Source organism: Coturnix japonica, chromosome 3 (assembly GCF_001577835.2).
Source record: "Coturnix japonica isolate 7356 chromosome 3, Coturnix japonica 2.1, whole genome shotgun sequence".
NCBI classification, from domain to species: domain Eukaryota; kingdom Metazoa; phylum Chordata; class Aves; order Galliformes; family Phasianidae; genus Coturnix; species Coturnix japonica.
Genome location: NC_029518.1, coordinates 8251894 through 8274626, shown reverse-complemented (window position 1 = coordinate 8274626; position 22733 = coordinate 8251894). Strand labels below are relative to the sequence as shown.

The window sequence follows — 22733 nt, the reverse complement described above, 5'->3', positions numbered from 1 at the left end:
CTGACAGAAAGCTCCAAAATCCTCCATGCAGCATCATCATCAAGTATCATCAAAGTGCAGTACACCCAAAAATAATATTTTTATCAGTGGGCATTGATCCTCTGAAAATAAAATCTCATATGTATTTTATTAGGCTTTCTGCTCATTTCCAAAAGCCATCTTTACTTTTGCTTGCAAAGGAGATAAAATTAAAAGATACATTTCTTAAAGCCACCTTCATAAACAGATAACGCCTCATTGAGGGATATATTAATCTTGTTAACAAGCCTTGTTACTATGTTATGCCGCTAGAACTAAATGACATCCCGCACCTAAAGACATCATTTCAAAGAGCTTTAAGAAGAATAGGCTTATAAAGAACATATCTGAGAACAACAGGAACTTTTCTGCCCTCAGAGACATCTAGAATAACATAAACAACAAACATTAATTATTTTTGTTCCAATGTTTGTATCTCAAGCTTAATATTGCATAACCTGTAAGGACTACAATCATAAGCAAGATGGGCTTCCGTTCTAATCGGTGTTGTGAGAAACAGAACAAAATATTCTTAGAAACCTTAGGCATTACGACACAAAACAAGAAATCAGAAGACAGTGAATACTATTAACCATATTTTATGGGGAAAAAAAAACAAAAAAAACAAAAAAAAAACCCTGAGATTAAATATTTGATATAAGGAACTGATAACAGAATTTTAAAAATAAAACAGCAATTCCAAATCCCACTTCCAGTACTTAACGACTACCTCTCATCTGATGCAGTCATTTCTAAAGAAACCATTTTGTAGAGAACAAATAACATCGGGATGTAAGCTAAATATACATAGTTTTTTCATAGTAACTTTTTCCTTAACTACAATTAATTCTACAAAAAGCAAAACCCACCTGCAAAACTCAAAAACCAAAACTATCAAATAAACTGACCATGTGAGGTATGTGAGAACTACTAAACCACAACCTGTACTGCTGACTAATAAGTCAGCCCTGGGAGCACAAATGAAGGCAATTCTGTGCTACCAGAAGGGGTGAAGTCTGGCTCCATCTCTCCTAGACCCCATTTAATAGCTGACTACCACTGAGGAATCTCTTTTGGAGATTGCTTCTTGTGGAGACTTTTAGTGAGCCCAGGATAAGGGTTAGTTCCATCCATTCTTTTCTAACATAGCAATTTGTTTAGCCTAACTCTTCTGTGTTTCCTAATTATAACATTGGTGTATTTACTGACTACGCAATAAGGCAATCCAACATTTCAGAGCTTGCAGTTGGTCATATATCAAATAAAATACAGCTCTTACAAAGCAAGCATGAGCATCCTGCATTGAGATGGATGACTCATATTGAGACTGTTGTGTACCTCTTAAAGCTAGGGGGATAGCACACACCAAATTCATTAACCAGTCATTTGCTTTGCCTGATATACTACCGTGACATCTAATAACATTTCCAATATTCAAGCTACTTTCTTCCCTTTACATCATTTATTTGGTTACCAGTGGTTTGTTTAAATATTACTGCCAGTCTATTATTTTATTATCAGCTGTCCAGGCTACATTTGACATAAAGTCAGAAAGAACATAACATTATAGTGAAACTAAACTGAAATACAGTTCAGTACCCTGCTTTGAAATGCAGCTAAAAGCAAAGAACTACCAAAAGCACATATTTCTCACATCTATGGAAACTGTAGCACTGAAAGGTTCTATGAGATTTCATTTGTAAGTGATGCCACTGACTCAGACATAATGAAGGCCCAGTTCTCAAATTCAGTTAAAAACTGCTTGATTGTTATTACGATATAGTACAGATGTTACTGTTATTTGGAACTGAATTTTGCTTTATTTGTCATTGAAAACAGACTCCTTTAAAACATATTTCCAAGTCACTGAAGGTTTTCCAAATCTTTCCAATAAATTCCCTAATAAATTCTTCTGGCAAGAATATTAATAATTCATACTGTCTGCAATGAGGAAACAGTGATACTGATAGAAATTCCAAGATGCTCAAACAAGAGTCCTTTCGTGTGCCCCATTCTGATATAGCTGAGCAGGAGAGATTGGTCCCCCTTACACTACTGCATATTGGTTCTCAAAAATATTCCTTTCCACTTGCTTTTTCAAATCAACTGGCAGAACTACACTAGTTTACCCAAATGATCTGGATTCAACAACATCCTCCCAGAAAACACTTTCTCTTTATGCGAACCACTACAGCAAGACCAAGCTAGAGCACAGTTCCATGTATATGGCTCAGAGCACATCTGAGAGGGAATCTCAGGTGTAGTGGCTGTAATGTTTTCTCCCCTTAGCTGCACGTAGAACATGCAGCTTCATTTGCTCTTTTACAAGTGACTGGAAATTCCTGTGATAAAATAAGAATTGCATTAATTTTAAAAGTACTGAGAAATAGCTCTTATGAATCTTACCAATATGAACTCCAGAGATGGTATATTAACCACTGTAAAATAAAGATGGCTCTGCTTAATAAGTAAGCCAATGCTTTAAAAATAACCTCTTGAACAGACTTTTTTACCCATTTATGCATGGACGTTGTAATTAACAGGACGTTAAATTAATAGAAGTTGATATTTTGATAAGCATGGTAGGTGTAAGTAGCAGTTTAGATGATAGTCAGAATATCACTATATTTAATTTCTGCTGTCATTTCCATTAGGCTAGCAAACTTTTGCTTCTGTCTTTGTCTACAGTATCATATGTTTCAAAAGTAAAAAAAAAGTAAAGTTTGCAGAGGAGCAATGCTGAGCTGAGGACACATTTTAAGTGACAGTATAATCAGAGTGCATCACATTATATTCCCTTCGTTGTTTAGCCAACAGCAGCCTTTAGGGATTTTATATCAGACTGCAGAGGACTGGTACTATCTTCCCGCAGAATTCAAGCTTTTCCAAAGAAATAATACTGCAGTAGTTTCATAGAAAATGTAAGAAAGATGTGGGAAAGGAAACATATACTACACTTGAGCAAAAACTATGTGCATATACACATTTAAATTTAAGCTCATTATTCAGAAAACACCAGATCAGATGTGTCTGATAAGATCCTACGATAGGAGCAACATTTATATTATACAGAAGTATAAATAGCAGTCTCAGATATTACGAATGTAAGTACTTTAATTGACCATGCAATGATTCAGCACAATAGCTACTGACTGATTATTCTTAAATTATTTTTTCCAAGTTTTTTTTTTTTGACAAATGTATTTTTTTCTTTTTAAAACATGTCCTCTCTGTTCATGCTTAGTAGCATAGTTCCATTTAACTCCATGGAAATAAAAAGGTTTAATGTCCCTTCAAATCTCATTAGGTGATTAAATATCTTGAGGTAAGATATAGAATAATCATATGCCTGCAAATGGTAAGTATGCTCTTCTACACCCGGTATCTGTATGCATCAATTTATAATGTGTATCTAAGGGGGAAAAAAAACATACAAATAATCCAACCAAACATGGCAGAACTATGTGAATGGAGTGATCATAAATTTACCAGGAATTCAAGTGTTATTTTACCCTGTCTTCAGCTTCGCCTGTTTTGGTTTTTCAATTTAGATGCTTCACAGTCAAATGGCAGGAAGCAGTAGTTAAAATATAAATCATAATGGAAAAGAAGTATTTTTTAACCTTCATATTTTTTAACACAAAGAAATAGAGGAACAGCTACTTTTTTTTTTAAGTATAGGAAGCAACAATCCTCAAATAAGAACAAAAATAAGGGTGTATATTTATGGTTCCTAGAATATCAATAAATGTAGCTCCTACAAAGACATTCTAAAAACATAGGCTGGGCAAGTCAAACAGTTGCACTATATTTTCTGCTCTTAACTACCTAATACTACTCCTTCATATGTAGTTTCTCTATAATGACCTTAAGAAATATTTTTAAGCAAAGGTGTTTTAATGGTACCATTGAACAAGCGCATGTGCAAATTTTACTAAACAGTGAAATGGGTCTCTCAAAAGTTAATTCAGCCAATTCGTTCAGTAAAACTGAAATGCAACAAAATAACTTTATGTAACTTATTTTTTCTTCATTTCTTTCTTTATAAATTTCATAGGGATCAGTTACATTAATTAAAGAAAAATGAGAGAAACCCAGTATGGTAAGGAAATCCTCCATTTATTCAATTAAAAATATATTTTTAGCCTCAAAAAAAAAAAAAAATTCCCTCAAATAGCTCAGCTGAAAATCTGACATTTGTGTTAGCAGTATTAAACCCCCAAGGAAACTTTAAGTAAGCTCCACTTCTGCTCTGATTCCTTTTGACTTTAGCCATATTTTGAAGCAGAAAAATAAAAAGCCACTTGGGCAGGAGTGACTTGACTTTCAGGGTTAAGCCTTTCTGCCAAACCTTTGAAAACCTGCCAGAATCTGTTCCAGTTGTAAACTTCCTTGAAAAATCTGTTTGTACAGTGCCAGTGGAAATGTCTTTGATTTTATCAGAAAGCTCCAGAAAGATAGTTTGGACTGTGGCTGTGTAGCCTAAGTTGGAATGGAACACCAGTTCAAGCTTATGTGAAACTCCAAATCACTGCTGCCTGTGCTATGTACAGACGCAGTTTTGGAGCAGGGAAAGCATTAATCCTTTAGCAACCTCCCTGCTGAGAGCAGGTTATATGGAAAGAACACTTCCTGACTGAAGAGCAGGAAAGTCAGTGTTTGGGGTTGGGGGGTAAGAGTGGGTGCAGTTTTAAAAACCCATAAACAACATTAAACGCTATTTTACTACCTTAAAGAAATGTTTTCATAGTTGCACAGTCAAAAATAGCACCTCTGAGACATAAGGCTTCTTACATAATGCAGATCCATCCACTTTAGTCATACGTGTTATGATATAGCCTTTAATTACACAGTATAATGCAGCTGTCTCCAGAGGGTCCATAAAACTTCTGCATACAAAAGAAGACTGTTGTTAGCAATATGCAGTGTCTGAGTAATGAAGAAAGTGGCTGTCCCTATGAGCTGTACACCTGCCCCTGCATTACAACAGTCCTTACTAAAAAAGAGTACGATGCACCATGTGTCAAAGTGAGGCAAACTGCTGCCTTGAAGAAATATGTTCCAACCCCTTCTCCCCTAAAAATCCTATGTGATTTTGGTCTGGTTTCTAAAGCTAGGCATTTTTGGGCTGGTCATTCTTTATGCTGACCAGAACACTTGCATTTTTAAGAGCTTGCCTTGCTGCATATCCCAGAATACGCACTGCTGATCCCTCAGAGCTGTAATCTGAAGTCAATAGAAACTACATTTTGATGTTACAGTAAATAGATCATGTATATAATTTTATATGTGAAGTACATGGGAAAACATGAGATTGTGCTCTCAGTGTTAGCAAATGCTTTTACCTGCAGTCACTTTTGCGTAAGTTCTCCTCCATAACTGGGATAATTGCATGTGTCATCTTACATGCATATTGTATTATTTTTAATACTTCCACAGCTGCTCAGCCATTGTAATTATGAGAACCTTAGAAAAACCGAGGGAAAAATTAATAATTTCTCTTTGGAGCTGGTTTGAATATGGACAATAAATAAGGCTCAGGGCTACATGCTGAAAAGCAAGGAGAAAACAAAATACTGAAGAACTTATTATCCAGACTGTGCTCTGAATGAGGCAGAAGGCTCAAGGAAACAGTGGTTCAGAGTCACATAATTATAGGCTTCTATAATGGATACCCAGAAAGGGATGGAATTAAAATTGTAGAGTATCTTTTGTCTTAATAGTCCATAGTTTCTGAGTGCTTTGCTTCTGAAATTTATTAATTTTCTCAGAGCACAGATTTTTGAGGGTAGTATCTTTCTACATTGATAGACTGATAGCAATGACTTATGTTGATTAGAGAAGAAGAAAGACACCTGTACTGAACTATGCTTTAAAAACCTGAGCACAAATAGGAATCTAAGAACAATGAAACAATTGTGAAGATTGATTCAGATGTATGGGTGAAAAAACACATTCCAGTGTAATATCAAAGGACAAGAATCTTATAATAGGATGGGTATCACGATGGGTAGCACGGCTATCACATAAGGTATTTTTGCCAGTAATTCATAATTTTTTAAGGGAAAACTGCTTTACCAAATTCCTATGCTTTCTATATTTGCACAAATATAATAAAGAGTGGAATAAGGATTTGTTGTTAACAGGTACGCGAAACATGCAAGCAAAGCAAATATCTAAAAAGATCAAAAGTAATATTAAATAGCAAGGGGCAAAGTAAAACCTGCTTGTTTATTGAGATTTTAGAATGTTTCAGTATTACAACAACTGAAGGAAATTTTTTTTAGCCAGAGGAATTTCTGATGTTATCTTTACAATGGTGTAATGAATTAGTTTGAGAAGGCACCAATCCTGATATATACCAACAGGAAAGAAGTACCTGGATGAATTACTTTATGCAACTGACTGAGAGATCCTACTGAATACCATAAAGCTACAAAATTAAAATATTTCAGAAATAGTCCATAATACATATGATTTCTAAACATTTTTCATTTCCAAGTCTCATTAGTTAATTAATTCCCTTAGTACCATGAATTCTCTAGACAATCAAAAGCCTAATTTACGTCACTGAGAGCTCAGGCTGGTCAAGGACCAAGTTTCCAAGAGATAATTATGTACAGTTTTTCAAATTTCCAAAGAGTAAGCTGACAAAGAGCAAAGCTGGATAACAACAAAACCTGTCACCTTATATATTTACACTATCCAAGCAGTAATGAGCCCATATTAAAATGCAACATCAAAATAACTAAATGTTAGTAAGTTCTCAGAGACATGCCTTTTGATTTAGATGCAACTATGACAATACAGCATCAGTAACTGCTTTTTGTTACTTCTTCATGCAAATGTGTGTAAAATTGAGAGAGAAATCTCACCCTTAAATGCTTACAACAAAAAAAAGATAAAAGCTACTACTCACTGAAGGGATCTTTGCTTCTGAACTCCTGCAGTACCAACAGCTTACACTTTCTACTTCCAATAGACAGGTTTCTGTTCCTCACATGGGGTAAAAACAGGAAGGAAAGTTTATCTCCTTGCATTATTGTGTATGCTTGTAAGATTTACAAGATTTACAAAATTCACCAGTGTGACTCACATATCACAGCCAGTAACACGAGTGAATAACAAACCTTTGTTTAATCAGTCTCTTTTAATGATATAAGTATTCATAATGTGAAAGGAAAAGTCTATTTATTTAAAGACTCCAGTGATATTTAAAATAAAATAGATGATGATAAGGGACTAGATAAAACCTCTGAACCTTAATTATTTTTCCAATATTGAAAATGTGATTGCCAGTGGATTTACATAATAATAGGTCAAAATTCTATTACATTAATTTTTTTTGTTGTCACTAGAACTTTGTTACAAAAATCTGAATAAAAAATACTGAGAACTTATTTTTCTCATAAACAATTGATCTGAGGAATGTTGGTGGAGGTTGCTTTTAATTTTGAGTTTCAAGATTTGTATGAGGAAAGCAAAATTTAAAGGTGCTGAACTTCATGAATGCACAACTTCTCATGATGGCAGATACAACAGTGAAAATGCCATAGAGATAAGGCAGAAGTTCACAGCTGTGCAAACAGCTTTCATCCTAGCCCGTTTTCCAAATATTTGAAGAAGAGTTACAAAAATCAGAAATACGTGACGACTACTACAACTGCAGGTGTTTTTCTCCTAACATTTACGTCAGTAGTGACTTATGTGTGAATATAAAACCTGTACTCAGAATTCATCAGAAAATTTTTAACAAAGCATGGCAGATCTTTTGTCCAATACTGAAGACAGTTTACAATTTATCTCTGAAAAACAGTGTGTTCTATAAAAAACATTTTTTTTTGCCATGTGATAATAGTTCAGATTTTTTAAAATTTATTTATTTATTTATTTATTTATTTATTTATTTTGCAGTAAGGAACTCAGAAAACAAATTTCAGAAAGAATCAGCTCTTGTAAAGTTCAGTGATGTCCATCTAAGAAGTACGTGGGAGGAGGGCATTAATCATTTCTTACAAAACCCATTTACAAATCTTCCTTATATCTCCCCATGATTATCTTGAAATTGAGGTGACATACCGCCAGTGGTTTTTACCAACCACTTTCACATGTCTTTCCTACAACGAGGAAACATGGAAGGAAACAGTAAATAAAATAAACAAAGCTGGTAATCTTAATGTCAGTGCTAACTCTCCTGCAAACTTCCTAAGAAATTCCACTGCTTTTCTAGGAGAAGCATCAGTTCACCCCATTACAGATACCTGAAAATCATTGAACTTAGCCTCCTCTCGTGTCTGGACCTTTCATGTTAAGAATCTGATTTTTACAAATGTAAATTAGTTGTTGTGTAACAATCAGCAGAACCTAAACATTTTTTAGAACATTTTAAAACATTTTTTTATAACTGCAATTCAGAATCAGGATAAAGTACATCTTTCCTAGCAGGGTTATAGAGGAGTTTTTATTAGCATTGGGGTCTGATTCTTACATTTTTATTAGTAATTTTATCATTACAAGATTGTAACTGACCTTAAAAGCAAAGTACCATTCATCACAGCTGTCCTCTAGAAACCCATTGTACAAATGCTGATGTGGGCATGAACATTACTGTTGCTGCCTTGAGAACTGGATAAGAACAATCAGGAAAAGCTCCTGAAGGAAATTACAATATTGAGATACAGTCTTCACTTTGTGTCTTGTTGCTAAGTCTGATTTTCTACATGCTTCTTAAAAAGAAAGTAGACATAATTTATAAGTAATACATATAATATTACTTAAGGAGTCTTTTCTTACTTAAAATACCTTCTTTGACCGAATGTCTTTTTTAGTGTCTTTTGTTAAAAATAAACAACGTAGAAAGGAAAGATTACCATGAAGGTCATTCCGTATCAGAAATGAAGATGTATTTTGGAAACTTTCAAACTCTGGTATGCAAATTCACTGGCACAGTGCAATGTCAGTGACCTCTGTAATGACTGTAATCATTCCCTTAATTTCAAAAAGACATCGCTGTGGGGAGAATCTGTTTCGTTTCTCTGTCTTTGAGCAATACAAAGCCCTTCCACTAACCACAAGCGTCACAATGTCAGATTTTTTCATTGGAAGGCCTTGTATATCATGCCACAGACTAAAAGCAATCTGTAACTTGCACATTTACTGTTGGAAATTAACACCTACATAGGCAGAATACACTGCTTCACTCTTTGCAGTGGCATCAACTGCAAAAGTGATACTGGTGAATTTTCTTTCACACTTTTTTTTTGGTAAAACAGGTTTTGCCACAAATTACATAGTCCCTGAAATATAAAATAAAATCAGCCACATAACCTTTATAGCGCTGTTCATAGTCACACACAAAATGTATAAATGATAACGATGACAACAACGATGATAGAGACAAATATCCAAATTTATGAAGTCTTTTCTCCATATTCTCAAATGAATACTACAATCGGAATCTGCATGTTATTAAATTTGCCCTCGATCTTCTGTGTTATCATATTCCCTCTTGAATAGAAGGTTCATAATCAGCAGGTTATTAGGTTGGCCCTAATTCAAAGGGCAATTCAATGGGGGCTTCAAATTGGTAGAAATGGAAAATGAAAACAGAAACCATTTCTTTCAGCTGTCTATAAGGCACCAAATCTGCTGCTTACTAGGACCCAGAGAAATCGTTCCAAATTCATAAACAATTACTTAAAATTACAGAACTCTAAAACCCTATCATACAATTCTGCTTGCAAAGAAAGCTTCCATCAGTCTCCTCTGTCCCTTATTTCTCAAAGAGTTCAAACAAAGCATGAGTGGGGTCACCTCCTACCTTCATCCCCAAATTTCTCATTGAAAACGAAAGAGAATGAAATGTTGAAAATGATATAATCATTGTCTGATAACCACAATTTCCCACTATCCTCAGCAATTGAATCTTGGGTTCATTTACCATTATAAGGATAATTTCTCTACAGATGTCATAATATTGTAAAGGATAAGAACTGTTACAACCATGTGAAGAGCTGAGTTGTCAAGGGAAAAGTAGTCTGCAACTGACAAGCTGCCTCATTTCCAGTATCAAGTCAGACAAATGGAATGCACCTCACTTCAGACCAGTTGTGAACAAGGAAAAAATTGCTATTCTGAGTACTCAGCTGTGGATAGACAGATATACACTAAGAACAGTGGCATCTTCAAAGACAGCTGATAAGTATCATTTCTGTAGACTAAAAAGGTTGCATGTTGGTAGATGGAGCTTCAAGTCTTGACTTCCCTTCATAAATCCCAAACAGAAGTTCTGATTATTTTTTTTTAAGATCTCAGGAAGAAAATCCAAACAAAACTAATAACAAAAAAAGACCTCCTGTACCTCCTGTATCAGTAATTTTACCTGACAGACAAAAAGACAAAAAAAAAAAAAACCAACAACAACAACAACACCCACAGCTGGAGAAGCGGTGCAAACTGGCTAGGGTCACAGAGATGGCAGCATCAAACTCATGTAATTTTTCCTTCCTCATTCATGAGAAGATGTGGGTATTTTTAAGCATTGAAGAGGTCACTGGTTTTGCTACGTACACCAAAATCCAGCAGAATGGTTGCAATGATTCATTACATGAATCCACCACAAACATCTAATTTTTAGTTAGGCAGATGAGAGTCTGAGCTTTTGAAGGACTGACTTCCTATACAATACTATAATCCAGGTTAGTAAAAAGCCTGTGATCTTAGGACCACCTCAGTACAGAAGAACAGTCAGCAGAGAAAGTTATCATCTTTGCAGGAAAAAAACTAAATTATTTTGTAAATATTCTACCTTGGTCAGGGTAGAATAATATAAAGGTGTCAGAGATACAGTGTACTTTGCTAGTCAGTTCGATATATCACAACATTAATGAAACAGCTAAATGCATGTTTGCTACAAATCACTGCCTGAAAGAAGTTAACTGTGGTCTTTGCAATGTACACCCCATGTAAAACAAGGTACACAACACCTCAGAATGCCCTTCGCTGTTCTATAAAATCATGTGTTCATGAAGGTATACAATTTCAGCACCAGTACAATAAACTACACAAAGCATTTTTGCAGAAGCTGCTATGGTTTCATGCTTTCTGAATTAACACCAAACATTCTGGAAGAGAAGGCACTGTACTAATTCCATCAAGAGATAAATTAACTGTTTTATTTTAAATTACCAGCCAGCTTTGATATATTTATTAAAATAAACATGAAACACCAAAGCTGTATGTATTAGTCTCTACATCAAGCTGTTTCTACCAGGAACCAGTTTTACTTGCCACTCTGCCTCCCCATTCCCATCTATCAGATCTATTATGATGAGCAGATAAAATTTTATGTTCTGTAATCCTAATGTTTTCCCACAACTCCTTGGCTAGCATCTATGGCTAAAAGACTCTAGGGCATCAACATACAGCTAAGAAAAGATCAAGTGCATTTGGACTGAAATGCCCAGAAGCCTTGAAATGTCATTACATTAGAACAGATAATTTTGTTAAATATTTTTTTAAAATTCAGAATGAATACAGCCAATCTGACACAATGTCCTCTGTTTCTAGATACAAATTCTTCTTGTATATTAGCATTCTACAGTTCGCAGTATGAACTCGAAACTTACAGGAGCCCTGTGTCTCAATTAGGCACAAAGGGAAACAACATCCTCACTGAAAAAAAAAAAACAAAAAAGCATTGATCTGGAGTACTAAGATGTATGCTACATAAAATAAGTGGTCTTTTGGAAACATTTCAATATCAGCATTTTGAAAGGATTAGCCATATTCAACAAGTTGCTTTCTTAGAAGACAAAGCAGGCTGCCAGCTCCTAATTAGCAGTGACACAGGATTTAAATTGCTGTGATTTTACATGAGACAGATATTGAAATCAATATCACATAATACCAAATTCTGGCTAACAAAACAGTATATCAAGCTGCATTTAAAATTTAAAAAAAAAAAAAAAAAGATGCAAAATTCTCCATTATGCAGACGTAAGCATGATGCACACAACTGAATGCAAAGGGCACATATTTAATACAGTTTTGAACTTTGGAATTATATGTCTGTCTGCCCTCAGGATTCTAGATGGATCAAAAATAAACAAATGAACAAATAAATAAAGGCCACAATTTAAAAACAAATGAAATAAATTTGAAACATTTTAGCTAAATTAATCTAATCATCAGAATTTTAGTGTAATCTCCAGTGGACTTCTATTTCACCTCGTAAATTAGTATTGCCATCCTAGCTATTAGCACTGACAAGAAATTTAGCATACACATCATGTAATTAGGATGTGAGTTGTAGATAAAGATTCTGAAGTATAAATATGAAGTTTATTCCATAATATACTTAGCTAACTATTCAAGAAGGACAAAGACCATGATGACTACTCTTTTAAGACTACGTATGATGAGTTCAACAGTATCACTTTGAGCTTAAACATCTATCAGAAAAAAATATAATTCATGCCCAAAGATGTTTATATGTTTTATTCAATACATAAGGGAATTGAATGAATTGTAACATGGAAATTTTCAAAAAGATATGAATATTGGATGACTTTTTTTAAAGTTAACATGAAGAAGCAAATATGCACAACAAAGATTGATGTAATATATTCAGAACCCAAACAAACAAATCTAAATGCTGGCTAGCCTGAGACATCTGGAATTTACTCCCTAAAAAAAAAAAAAAAAAAAACACCACCCTTTTCACAGTTCAAACCATAGCTACCATAGCTGGCATCAAGTTCTGAATATCTGACAAGGAAGAGTATCTCTTACAGTGAACAGCTGCATGAACCGCTCTCATTTTTTCCACAAAACAGAAACTCAGCAGGACAGTTAAAATAAACCATGCTCTAAACAAGAACACTTTGAATCCACAGAGTAATTGTTTCTATGACAACCTAATATTTAGGCAAGTAGTCCAGCCACATTTTAGAAAGATAAATCACCCCACATGTAATTTTCTTGAAACAGTCACAGATACAGAACCACAGAAGGTCATGAATTGACAAGAAGCTGGTTTTAGTGAGAAAAATCACCCAGAGCAAAGCGTGTAACATGGTTTACATCGCCTCCATTTTCTCAGACAGGATACTGGACTTCATTATTTTAATACAAATAAAGATAAAAAGAAAAATTATGAGTTCCATCTCATGTCAGAAGGTCAATAATTCACTAATATTTTATTAATGTAATATTTGTTTTTGTTCTGAAATTTAAACATAAGAAAATAAATGGAATAAAAAATACTGGTAGGAGATGTATTCTCCTTGCCTGCTAGGACTCTGACTCAATTCACTAATTTAATTCTTAAGATCAGTCTTCAAAAAAAACTGTTATTTTAGCAAAATCACACCATATCAATTTAATTTTTCTCATGGAATAATATAATTTTCACTGAGAAGATTGTGGTGTATGTCAAAGAATTTATCAGAAAATTGATGTGGCAATTGGGGTTTACTTTAATGCTAGTCTTATTTCTAACAAAATTTATCATAATATTATGTATTTTTCCTTCTGCTGAGTTGCTATTACATGAAATAATACTCCCTTGCCTGTTTCAGTACTAGAGATTTTCTTTTTTAGAAGCCTCTTGTACTGTCTTTATCTATTAGCACTCAGCCCAGCCAATAACAGTACTGCTACACATCGTATTTTTCTCAGCTGTAGACAGCACGCCCTTAATATTCAAGTAGAGCTCCAGTCCTTATGCGATGACTCATGTGAAATCTACAAACTGAAGAGAGTTTAGATACTATTGGAACTAAGAGCATGACTGAATGCAATACATCCAATACTTTCCTAGATTTCACTCCCTTGTAGATTGGAAAACATAAATGAAGCTACTCCTGAATTAGACAAAAGGACAGTTAATCCTACTGGGAGTAAGTTATTACAGAATCATAGAATGGCCTGGGCTGAAAAGGACCACAATAATCATCCAGTTTCAGCCCCTTGCTATGTGCAGGGTCACCAACCAGCAGACCAGGCTGCCCAGAGCCACATCCAGCCTTGCCTTGAATGCCTCTCCAGGGATGGGGCATCCACAGCCTCCTTGGGCAACCTGTTCCAATATGTCACCACTCTCTGGGTGAAAAACTTCCTCCTAATATCTAACCTAAACCTCCCCTGTCTCAGTTTAAAACCATTCCCCCTTGTCCTATCAGTATCCACCCCCATAAACAGCCATACCCCCTCCTGTTTATATGCTTCAAGTATTTGAAGAACACAATGAGGTCTCTCTCCTCCAAACTAAAGAAGTCCAGTTCCCAAAACCTTTCTTCACAGAAGAGGGGCTCCAGCCCTCTGATCATTTTAGTGGCCCTCCTCTGGATCTGCTCCAAGAACTCTGCATCTTTCTTGTGCTGGGTGCCCCAGGCCTGGACACAGCACTCCAGATATATAATACTTTATATATTAGTTATAATAGTATGGGATTTTCAAAGCAAATAACACTTGGTGAAACTTGATTCTTTTGAGAAAACTGCACTTCCAAGAAAAATTAATGAGATTTTCAAAGGTGACGAAAGAAAGCCAGGGAGACTTAGATGCTTTAAAAAATGCCTCCTGAGGCCTGAAAGGCCCAAGGCCATTGACTCTTTAAATCTATTTAAATCTACCTATTTATTTTCTAATCTCTTCAATGTGCAAGTCAGGATTATTTTTTTTTTTTAGAAGTTGATTCTTTGGTTTGTTTTTAATATTATTGATTCCTTTATTGCTCATTATACCACTGAACACTGAACTCCATGCCCAGCCAGAGATACAGAAGCACACTAAATCTAAGCTTATACATAATACAGATAGATACATCTTCAAGGAGAATGGATTTTAATGTTTCACCTTGAAGGAAAAAGGTAGTAACTAGGACATATGGTTACAATTACAGATAAAAATTGACACTTTGTTATTTTTTCTCATCTAAAACATTTCTAATTAAAACAAGACAAAGAACAAAATGTCAAAAGTCTCCCTTCACATCATCACAGTTTGAGATGATCCTCCATCCTTCACCAATGGCAACCTCGTACTAAGTCTTGTGGGCAATTCACACATTCCAGGAACAAAACACCATAACTCAACTACATCATTACTATGCTGGCTATAAAGAAATATGTAACAATAGCCAGGATTTCCTACTTGGCAAACGTAGTGATTTCACCTGCACTTCCACTTTTTAATTTCTGAAAAGATAAAATTATTAATTACAAATCAGTTCATTATCTTTTGTAGCACATCTGAGTAGCTACTAATCCCTTCATCAAACCTCACTGACCTGAGTTTAACTTATCTTTTTTTTTTTTTTTTTAATCAATAGATACAAATTCAATTTCTATTGCTGTAAGTGAAAATACTGTCTCCTATTTCAAATGAAATCAGAAGCTGAACACTTCAGGATGAGTCTAAGCAAAAAATGTGTCTTGCTACTATTTTATAAGGCTCATTTTACTGTTTCTGGGACTGTGTGTTATTGAAAAAACAAGCTTCTTATTCTGTTAAATTATCATTTGGCCTCTACTTACTAAAGCTTATTTTAAGATGTTTATAAGGTTTGGTTTTATTAACAAATGGCAGATGAGAGATAAACAACTGATAAAGCAAACAAGATGCAGAATGACTGTAGTGTTTTGGGTACTGACACTACGGACAGAAGGTGTTACATAATAAAGCACAGTCACAAATGAAGTTTTCTATTTTAAAATGAGTGAAATCTGATAGAAATGACAAAATTATTCAGCTGTAAAAGTCAAGCAGCCACTCAGGGAAGACCCTCATTTGGCCTACACAGAATCTTATTTACATTTACCTTTTACATTTTACACTCAGGTCTCTGATCTCAAATTCTGACATGAACATCACATTCTCCCTTGATACGTTTGGTCTCATTTCATATATATACCTTACGTTGTAGGCACATAACATTGCTACTCTATATGCTTAGCATAGCTTCAAGCAATGGTACACTTACTAAAAAAGAATATGAATCCTACATGTATCCCTTTTAAATGTTCACAATCATCCCAACCACCAAAAACAATGGGTACTGAATACGATCCATATTTTACTCAGTGCTTTATTTGCAGATGGGACTCAGGAAACTGCTGCCTTTCAAAGATCTATCTTCCTCAGTAATTTTGCAGTCATAGAATGTATACTTTCCCCTTGTCCTTTTGTATTCTCTCTTTAAGACTAGCATTCAAAATGGCTAAATACATCACAAAGCAATACCATTTACATATCTGTAAAACCATAATCCTCTCTCAAATCTTCCTCCTCCTCAGCAACAATTTAAGGAATTCCCAAATAAATCACTGATTTTATTCCAACAACATAACAGAGGTAGGTTTTAATACAGAACAGACTCTGGGTCTCTGCTTCCCTACAAAAATAAACCCAGGTCATCTTTGCACTTCATCCTGCAAAATTCTCCTTTGTGTTGCTTTCCCTGTTCCTAAAATTAATTGCCACCAGCTGCTCATTGCAAGCCTGCCCACCCTCTCCCTCAGCTCTGGCCAAGTATGACGCTGGCCACCCCCTCCCAACTGGGATGCACCTGGCACCGAGGCCCTGTCCTTTCTTCATCCCAGGACAACCTCACATCTCACCCTGCCATCAGAAGATACACAGATGATGTCTTCCTCCCTCTGCCCACCCCTGCAAAGATCAGAGGAGTGATGGCACCATGGTCTGCCACAGAGACACGTGGGGGCAGGAAGGCAGGAAGAGAGGAGGCAGCAGGGAGGCAGCGGGGAGGGGAGCGAGACCCACTCATACAGATGAAACTCCATGCAGGCCTGACCTCCTACCCGTCCCCTCCACTACGCGAAGGGGGCGGCAGGGCAAGCTAAGATGGTACCTTACCTTCACTGCAGTCCTTCCCCCGAAAGCCTGTTTGGGAGCAGTCGCAGACAGCCTGGTCGTTGAGCACCGAGCAGACACCTCCATTGAGGCAAACATCCTCCCGAGCACACAGGCGGCTCTGCTCATCGTCCAGCCGCACCTCCTGGCTCTCCACCGGCAATGTCTGTGTGTAGTTGACCCGAACATCCGTTATCCAGCCCTTGAAGGGCTCCCGGTCCTTGACAGAGGAGAGTGTCAGCTTTAGTGTTGCTGATCGCAGCTCCGGCGGAAGCCCCCCCAAGAAGAGGCCACTGAACACAGTCATGTCCCGTCGTTTGGACTTCACCTCCACCCACTTCGCCTCAGCCCGGTCAATGATCAGAGTGGTGTTCTTGAAGTGGCGGCGGATGACCACAGCATGCCAAAGGTTGTCGTTGACCGCCATGTCAGAGAGCAAGGTGGCAGGCTCGGCACAGAAGATGGAGAAACTGAGCTGCAGCCGCCCACCCTGGGTAAGGATGAGCTCCAGGAAGTCACAGAAGCCCTCATCATCAAAGTAGAGCACCAGCCCGCTGGAACTGCGTGTCTTCATGTTGAAGCTCATCTCGCTCTCACAGCAGGCATTCCACTTGGGGAAGCGGGTCCACTGCCCCTCAGCCCCTGGGAACTCCAGCCCACTGCCCAGCTCAGCCCAGCAGCCCAGCAGCAGGGCCAGCCAGAGCAGCAGGCAGCCCCCACGCCGCACCAGCGCCGCCCCCATCCTGCGCGGCCTGGGGCGAGCGAGTGGGGCGGCAGTGCCGGCGGGGGGCGGCGCTGGGGCCCCAGGGGCAGACAGGGTAAAATCTTGCTGGACACCAGCCACGCTCGGAGCTTCAGGTGTGCTCACCCCCGCCACAGGACGGGGGGGCTGCAGGGACCCCGCGGGATGGAGGGGGACTCTAAGGGGGTCAGAGGGAAGAAGGTGTTGGTGGTATTCTTCACTGATCAGCCAGGTTTTGAGAAAGGTGTCTGGGCGTGGGTGAGTCAGCAGAAATTTTCCCCAAAGCCAACATTACTAAAGCGGGAGATATAAAAACAAGGCTGGTGGCAAAATCCTCTCCTCCAAGCAGATCCAGGAGCTCGGCAAGACTGTAGCAATATCCCAATGCTTATGCACCTCTTTTTACATCCTATCCACCAGCTGTAGTTTCCCAGGAAGCCAATTACGGATCCCAGCGCAGCCTCCCCAAGACGTATCCTCTTGTCAGATCACGGAATGCCTGCCATGGTGCTGGAGCAGTATCAGCAGGCGACAGGACTCATCGCTCATGGTTTCCTGAGCTGCCTCAATCCCAATGGGGTTGAAACCCAGAAGCTGTCAAACAGCTGGGCGGCTACTTGACATGCACAGCCTGACAGCTCCTCTTCTGCCTGCTTGTAAAAGGCCAAGGCTAAGATCCAGGGGGTGAACTCCTCTATTGTTTTTGTTTCTAATCTGCAAGGAATCAAAACAGAATAATAAGAAACAGTGACTAATAATAACAAGTGAAATCATAAAGTTGATCTCTAGCGTAAATTTGTGATTAATTTTTATTTGAGACACTGTTCAGTGATAGCAAAATGAAGTGCTGCTGTAATTTTGGAGTTACTGAGAAGTCATCATAACATGCAGGGCTAAGCTTAAATCCAATGTATATGCTTACATCAGAACACATTTTTATGGTTTAATCTGTATGTAAACTACTTACCATTCCAAAACCTGCAAATATTTTAGGACCATATATTATTATTATTATTATTATAAGACTGATGTTAAGAAGTGTCCTGAAAAGATATTGCTTATTTTGCTATTTGGTTTACTTTAATTTATTTATGGAAATATCAGCACCTGTGAAGCTACAGGGTCCCATTAATGAGATGATGGTACCAAGCCTGGTTCTAGTTCTTTCTAATACAGCTCAAAAATGTATGAAAGGGACAGAGCACCCAGCAGGGACTGGCAGGATCTGCTGTATGTGGCACACCTACTGGTTTATTTTCATGGGGTGAGGAAGACTTGCAATGGTTTCTTAGAAGGCTTTTTGAAAATTCCAAACTGCATTTTTCTCTGCCACCTGGTTTCTTTGGTGGCTGATATTCTCTGTTCTGGCAAGGAAAATCCAATTCAAGCCGGCTCTGATGCTGACATTATTCACAATGCAGATCAGTTAATCCCAGGTGTTAGTCCTCTGAAATGGGCTGCAGTATTTTACGTATGTTTACTCAGACACACTTATTTAAAAGGACACTCCTCATTTTAAAATTAATACATATGCCATAGTTCATTCCCTTGCTTTAAAGCAGTCTCTGCATTCAAACCACTTCAGCAGAGAGGCTCCCCTCTCTTTTCTTCCTCCAAGCCGCGCAGTGTTTTCTAGGAGAAGTGTGCAAGCAGAGATCTGATGGAGGAGAGGATCTCCGACACCTCCCTCCCCTCAGCCAGCAGCACTCAGGCAGAACAGCACGGCCAGAGCTGCCAACCACCTTGCCGGGTGCTGGGTGCTGCGTGTGGGTATGCGTCTGCTGCGGGGAGAGGGGGCAGGGATGTGCCTGCCGGGGCAAAACCTGCACACACCTCGGCTGCCTGCACCTGACACATTCCAAGCCGCTAAGTCACCTCCTACTCTCTCTTTATATTTAATTTCATTCCTCTAAATGTCAACACGTTTATTTTTATTATTTGTCACATGCCAGGCGGGCAAGAGCAGCGAAAGGGAAGCAAGAAGAATCCCTAGAGGTTAGAAGAACTCCCAAACCCATCTGGCAGAGGCCAGCCGTGCTCAATCACCACCGGGCACTGCAGGGCATCGGCGTGCCCCATGGTTTTCCCCTTCTGATACCGCTGCCAGCAGTTTTCCGGCAGCCCCCCACCCCCAAAAAACGCGGTGCCCATTAGAGCTCGTCGAGGGAAGCAGGCAACCCCGGCCCCCAGCGGGAGCGTTTGGGGCATATCGGCGCCGTCGGGAGAGCTGCCGGCGGCGGGCAGGCACCGCTTCAGCACCACGAACAGCTCCGCCCTGCGCGGCCCGACGGGGCGGCGGCTCCGCGGCTGCCGCCTGCGCCCGGGGCTCCCCGCATTGGTGGGGGACGGGGGGGCTGAACGCGAGTGGGAGCACCAGGGATGCCCCGGGGGACGGGAGGGTAGTGCGACCGTACGGTGGAGGGAGGGAGAGACCAAGAGGGTGCGGCGAGAGAAAGGGATCGGCTGGCTGTCCGTGTGCCGAGGGGGGGAGGGGCGGGGCGGGGGACCGCAGGTGGGCGCGTGGCCCAAGGGTGAGGGATGAGTGGGGAGGGAACGCGCGGGTGTTCAGGGAAAGCAGTAGCTTGCAGGTGCCGCGAGGCAGGAGCGAGCGCGCCCGCGTGCACGGGTGCGTGAGAGCGCGTGTGTGTGTGTCTGTGTGTGGGGGGGTGCGAGCGCGCCGCCGAGCGTGCAGAGCGATCCCTACAGGTGTCCGCGGAGAGCATCCGAGTGGGGATCCCTCCAGGAGAGCCGCCCCGCCGCCGGCTGCGGTGCCGCCCGGCCCCCGCCCGCGGTGCGGCAGCGAGAGGGGAAAAGGGAGAAAGAAATGAATGACAGCGATAATGAAAGAAAATAAAGGGAGAGGGTGAAGGCAGAAAGATGGAAAGATTGAAGAGGATAGAAGGAAGACCCGAGGAAATAAATAATAATAATAAAGCCACAATTGCTTATTTATCACTACCGATATCCATACAGTCAGTACACAACACGGTCTCGCCATCTCCAAAGCAGAAGGACACTGTCATTTCCAAGAGGGGACGATTTGGTCATGTAACATACCTCAACCGGGGTCTCAACTGCCAGCCGATTCCCCTCCCCTCCCGCCTCCCCCCCGGCACTGTATGTGTGCGCACATGCATGTAGTGAGAAATATACACAAAGCAGCACTAACGGAGCAGCGCCTTCAGCGCCTCACCAGTGCATCAATATCCTTCCCCCACCTCTCCATAACCCTATATATATATATATATATATATATTATTATTATTTTTTCCTTTAAAAACGATGATTTGATCCCAGGTACCCCGATGGAGCCTTTCCAAACGGGCGAGAGGGAGCACCCCGAGGTCAATAAATCTCGGGCTAACGGCAGGTCGCGGCACGCACCGCCCCGGCACGATCTTCATTGTGCCCAGCGCTCGGCATTGTCTCCGGAGCGGGGAAGCCCGGAGAGTTCGCAAATTACCGTTTGAAAAGAAAGGAGCTGGAAAACAACCTTGCTGCAGCCAAAGGGGGAAGCGCTCCGATTCAAAAGCAGACTTAGCGGCATCATTAATCTTTTCCCTCCGTTTCTACGTAATTTCTAGAATCAAATTCTTTCCTAGGCGGCCGCAATGATCGATTTTGCTACCTCTCCAGCCTGCAGACGTATTTATTTTAATACGCTTGTGATAGAATTTCTCCTCCTTCAAAAATGCACACCATCAGCAGGAACCCGCGCGGTTCCGAACGCACCAAGGCAGCCGCCTGCCCTCTTTCTTCTCCCTCACAATAGCAAATGTCCCAAATTGCCCATGCACTTCCTGCACAAGCCCCTCGCCCATCCCAGCCCGCCGCCAGCACACAGCGATCCCATGGCGATACGCATCCCCATCGCTTCGCGATGCACCCGAGCAGCTCCCGCGAGGGAAAACATGCAGCACATTGATTCATCCCTCCGCTCACACGGATACAACCCCCCACCCGCTTTGGCACGGGAGGAATAGCCGCATCCAACCTTTAACTTCTCCCTCCGCTCCTCCATCTCTGCTCCCCGCCATCTACCTTCCCACAACGCCGCATGCGAACCCACCAGCCTCTCGCGCCTCCTTCTCCTCTTCCTCCTCCTTCCGCAGCGGCACAGCGGGGCTCGTCCTCCCCGGCACCGCTCTGCCCGCACCGCGGACACGCCTTACCTGCGCGGGGTGCCGCGGGCCGGGGCAGGCGCGGCCGGAGCTGCCTCTGCCGCTCGCCGACGGAGCGGGCGCTGCTGCGGGTGCGCGGCGGCGGCAGCGGGCGGGGGCGGCCGCCGGGAGCGGGGGGCGGTGCCGCCGCGTGACGCCGCCGCGCCCGTCTGCCCGCCGGGGGCGGTGCCGCGCTCGCTGCAGACCCCGGCCCGCCCCGCCCCGGGCCCGCCGCGCCCCGAGGCTCTGCACTGCAGCGGGCACGGCCCGGAGAGGTGCGCGCCGCCGAGGACGAAGCGTTGACTTGGTGCTCTCCCATCTGCTTCGCTGGCTGGGGCATCTCTGCCGGCTCCATCCCCGCCACTCCGCTGCTTTGCGTGGGGTGTGCTGCTTGGTTGGATGGTTCTAGAGCCGAAGCTTTCTGGTGTATGCGTTGGCCTGTGGGATAATACAGGTGATGACTTCTAACTGAAGGATACCTTCCGGGCCACACGGGGAGTCTGTTGGAAAGTCTGGGTTCTGTCTGGCATTGTGTTAAACCTGTTTGAATGTATGTTGTTGCCCAGTGCTCACAAACTGTTGAGAAAAATTTAGGGACTCTTGAGATGGTTGGGTTGAGCCACCTGGAAGGCACTGTGTCATATCAAACACATCCAGTTGTGTCCAGATGGTGGCCTGCAGTCTTTGTACTCAATGGCCAGGAGAAGGGTGCTGGCTGGGAGCTGCCTGTACCCCAGCCAAGGTTCTTACAACTCTTCGGACTCCGGAATGATGCTGTCACACTCAAGGAATCACAAGAGCACCCCCAGCATCCCTTTCTATTAAGGTGTGTGCAGCCATACTTTTTGTTTTCCAAGCTGAAAACAACACATAGTGATTTAGTTTTGAGCTGAAAACTACAGAACTGTGGTAAAAAGCCCTCGCTCTCCCAGCTCAGT

At 40.6% G+C, this 22733-nt stretch overlaps 1 protein-coding gene across 35 annotated transcripts in view; it reads right to left on the bottom strand.

Moving 5' to 3' along the window:
- Positions 1-21910, bottom strand: part of NRXN1 (neurexin 1) — a 606274-nt gene extending 584364 nt beyond the window's left edge. For 12 of the 35 annotated variants that reach the window (XM_015856863.2, XM_015856869.2, XM_015856860.2 and 9 more), the window contains exons 1-2: positions 21705-21892; positions 16897-18349 (exon numbers count right to left, since the gene is read on the bottom strand). In XM_015856863.2, coding sequence (XP_015712349.1) covers positions 16897-17635 — 739 coding nt within the window. In that variant the 5' untranslated portion in view covers positions 17636-18349; positions 21705-21892. Of the gene's footprint in view, positions 1-16896; positions 18350-21629; positions 21647-21704 lie in introns of those variants that run through there. The other 23 variants (XM_032443900.1, XM_015856872.2, XM_032443904.1 and 20 more) reach the window with 7 other exon arrangements.
- Positions 21911-22733: the final 823 nt, after the last annotated feature.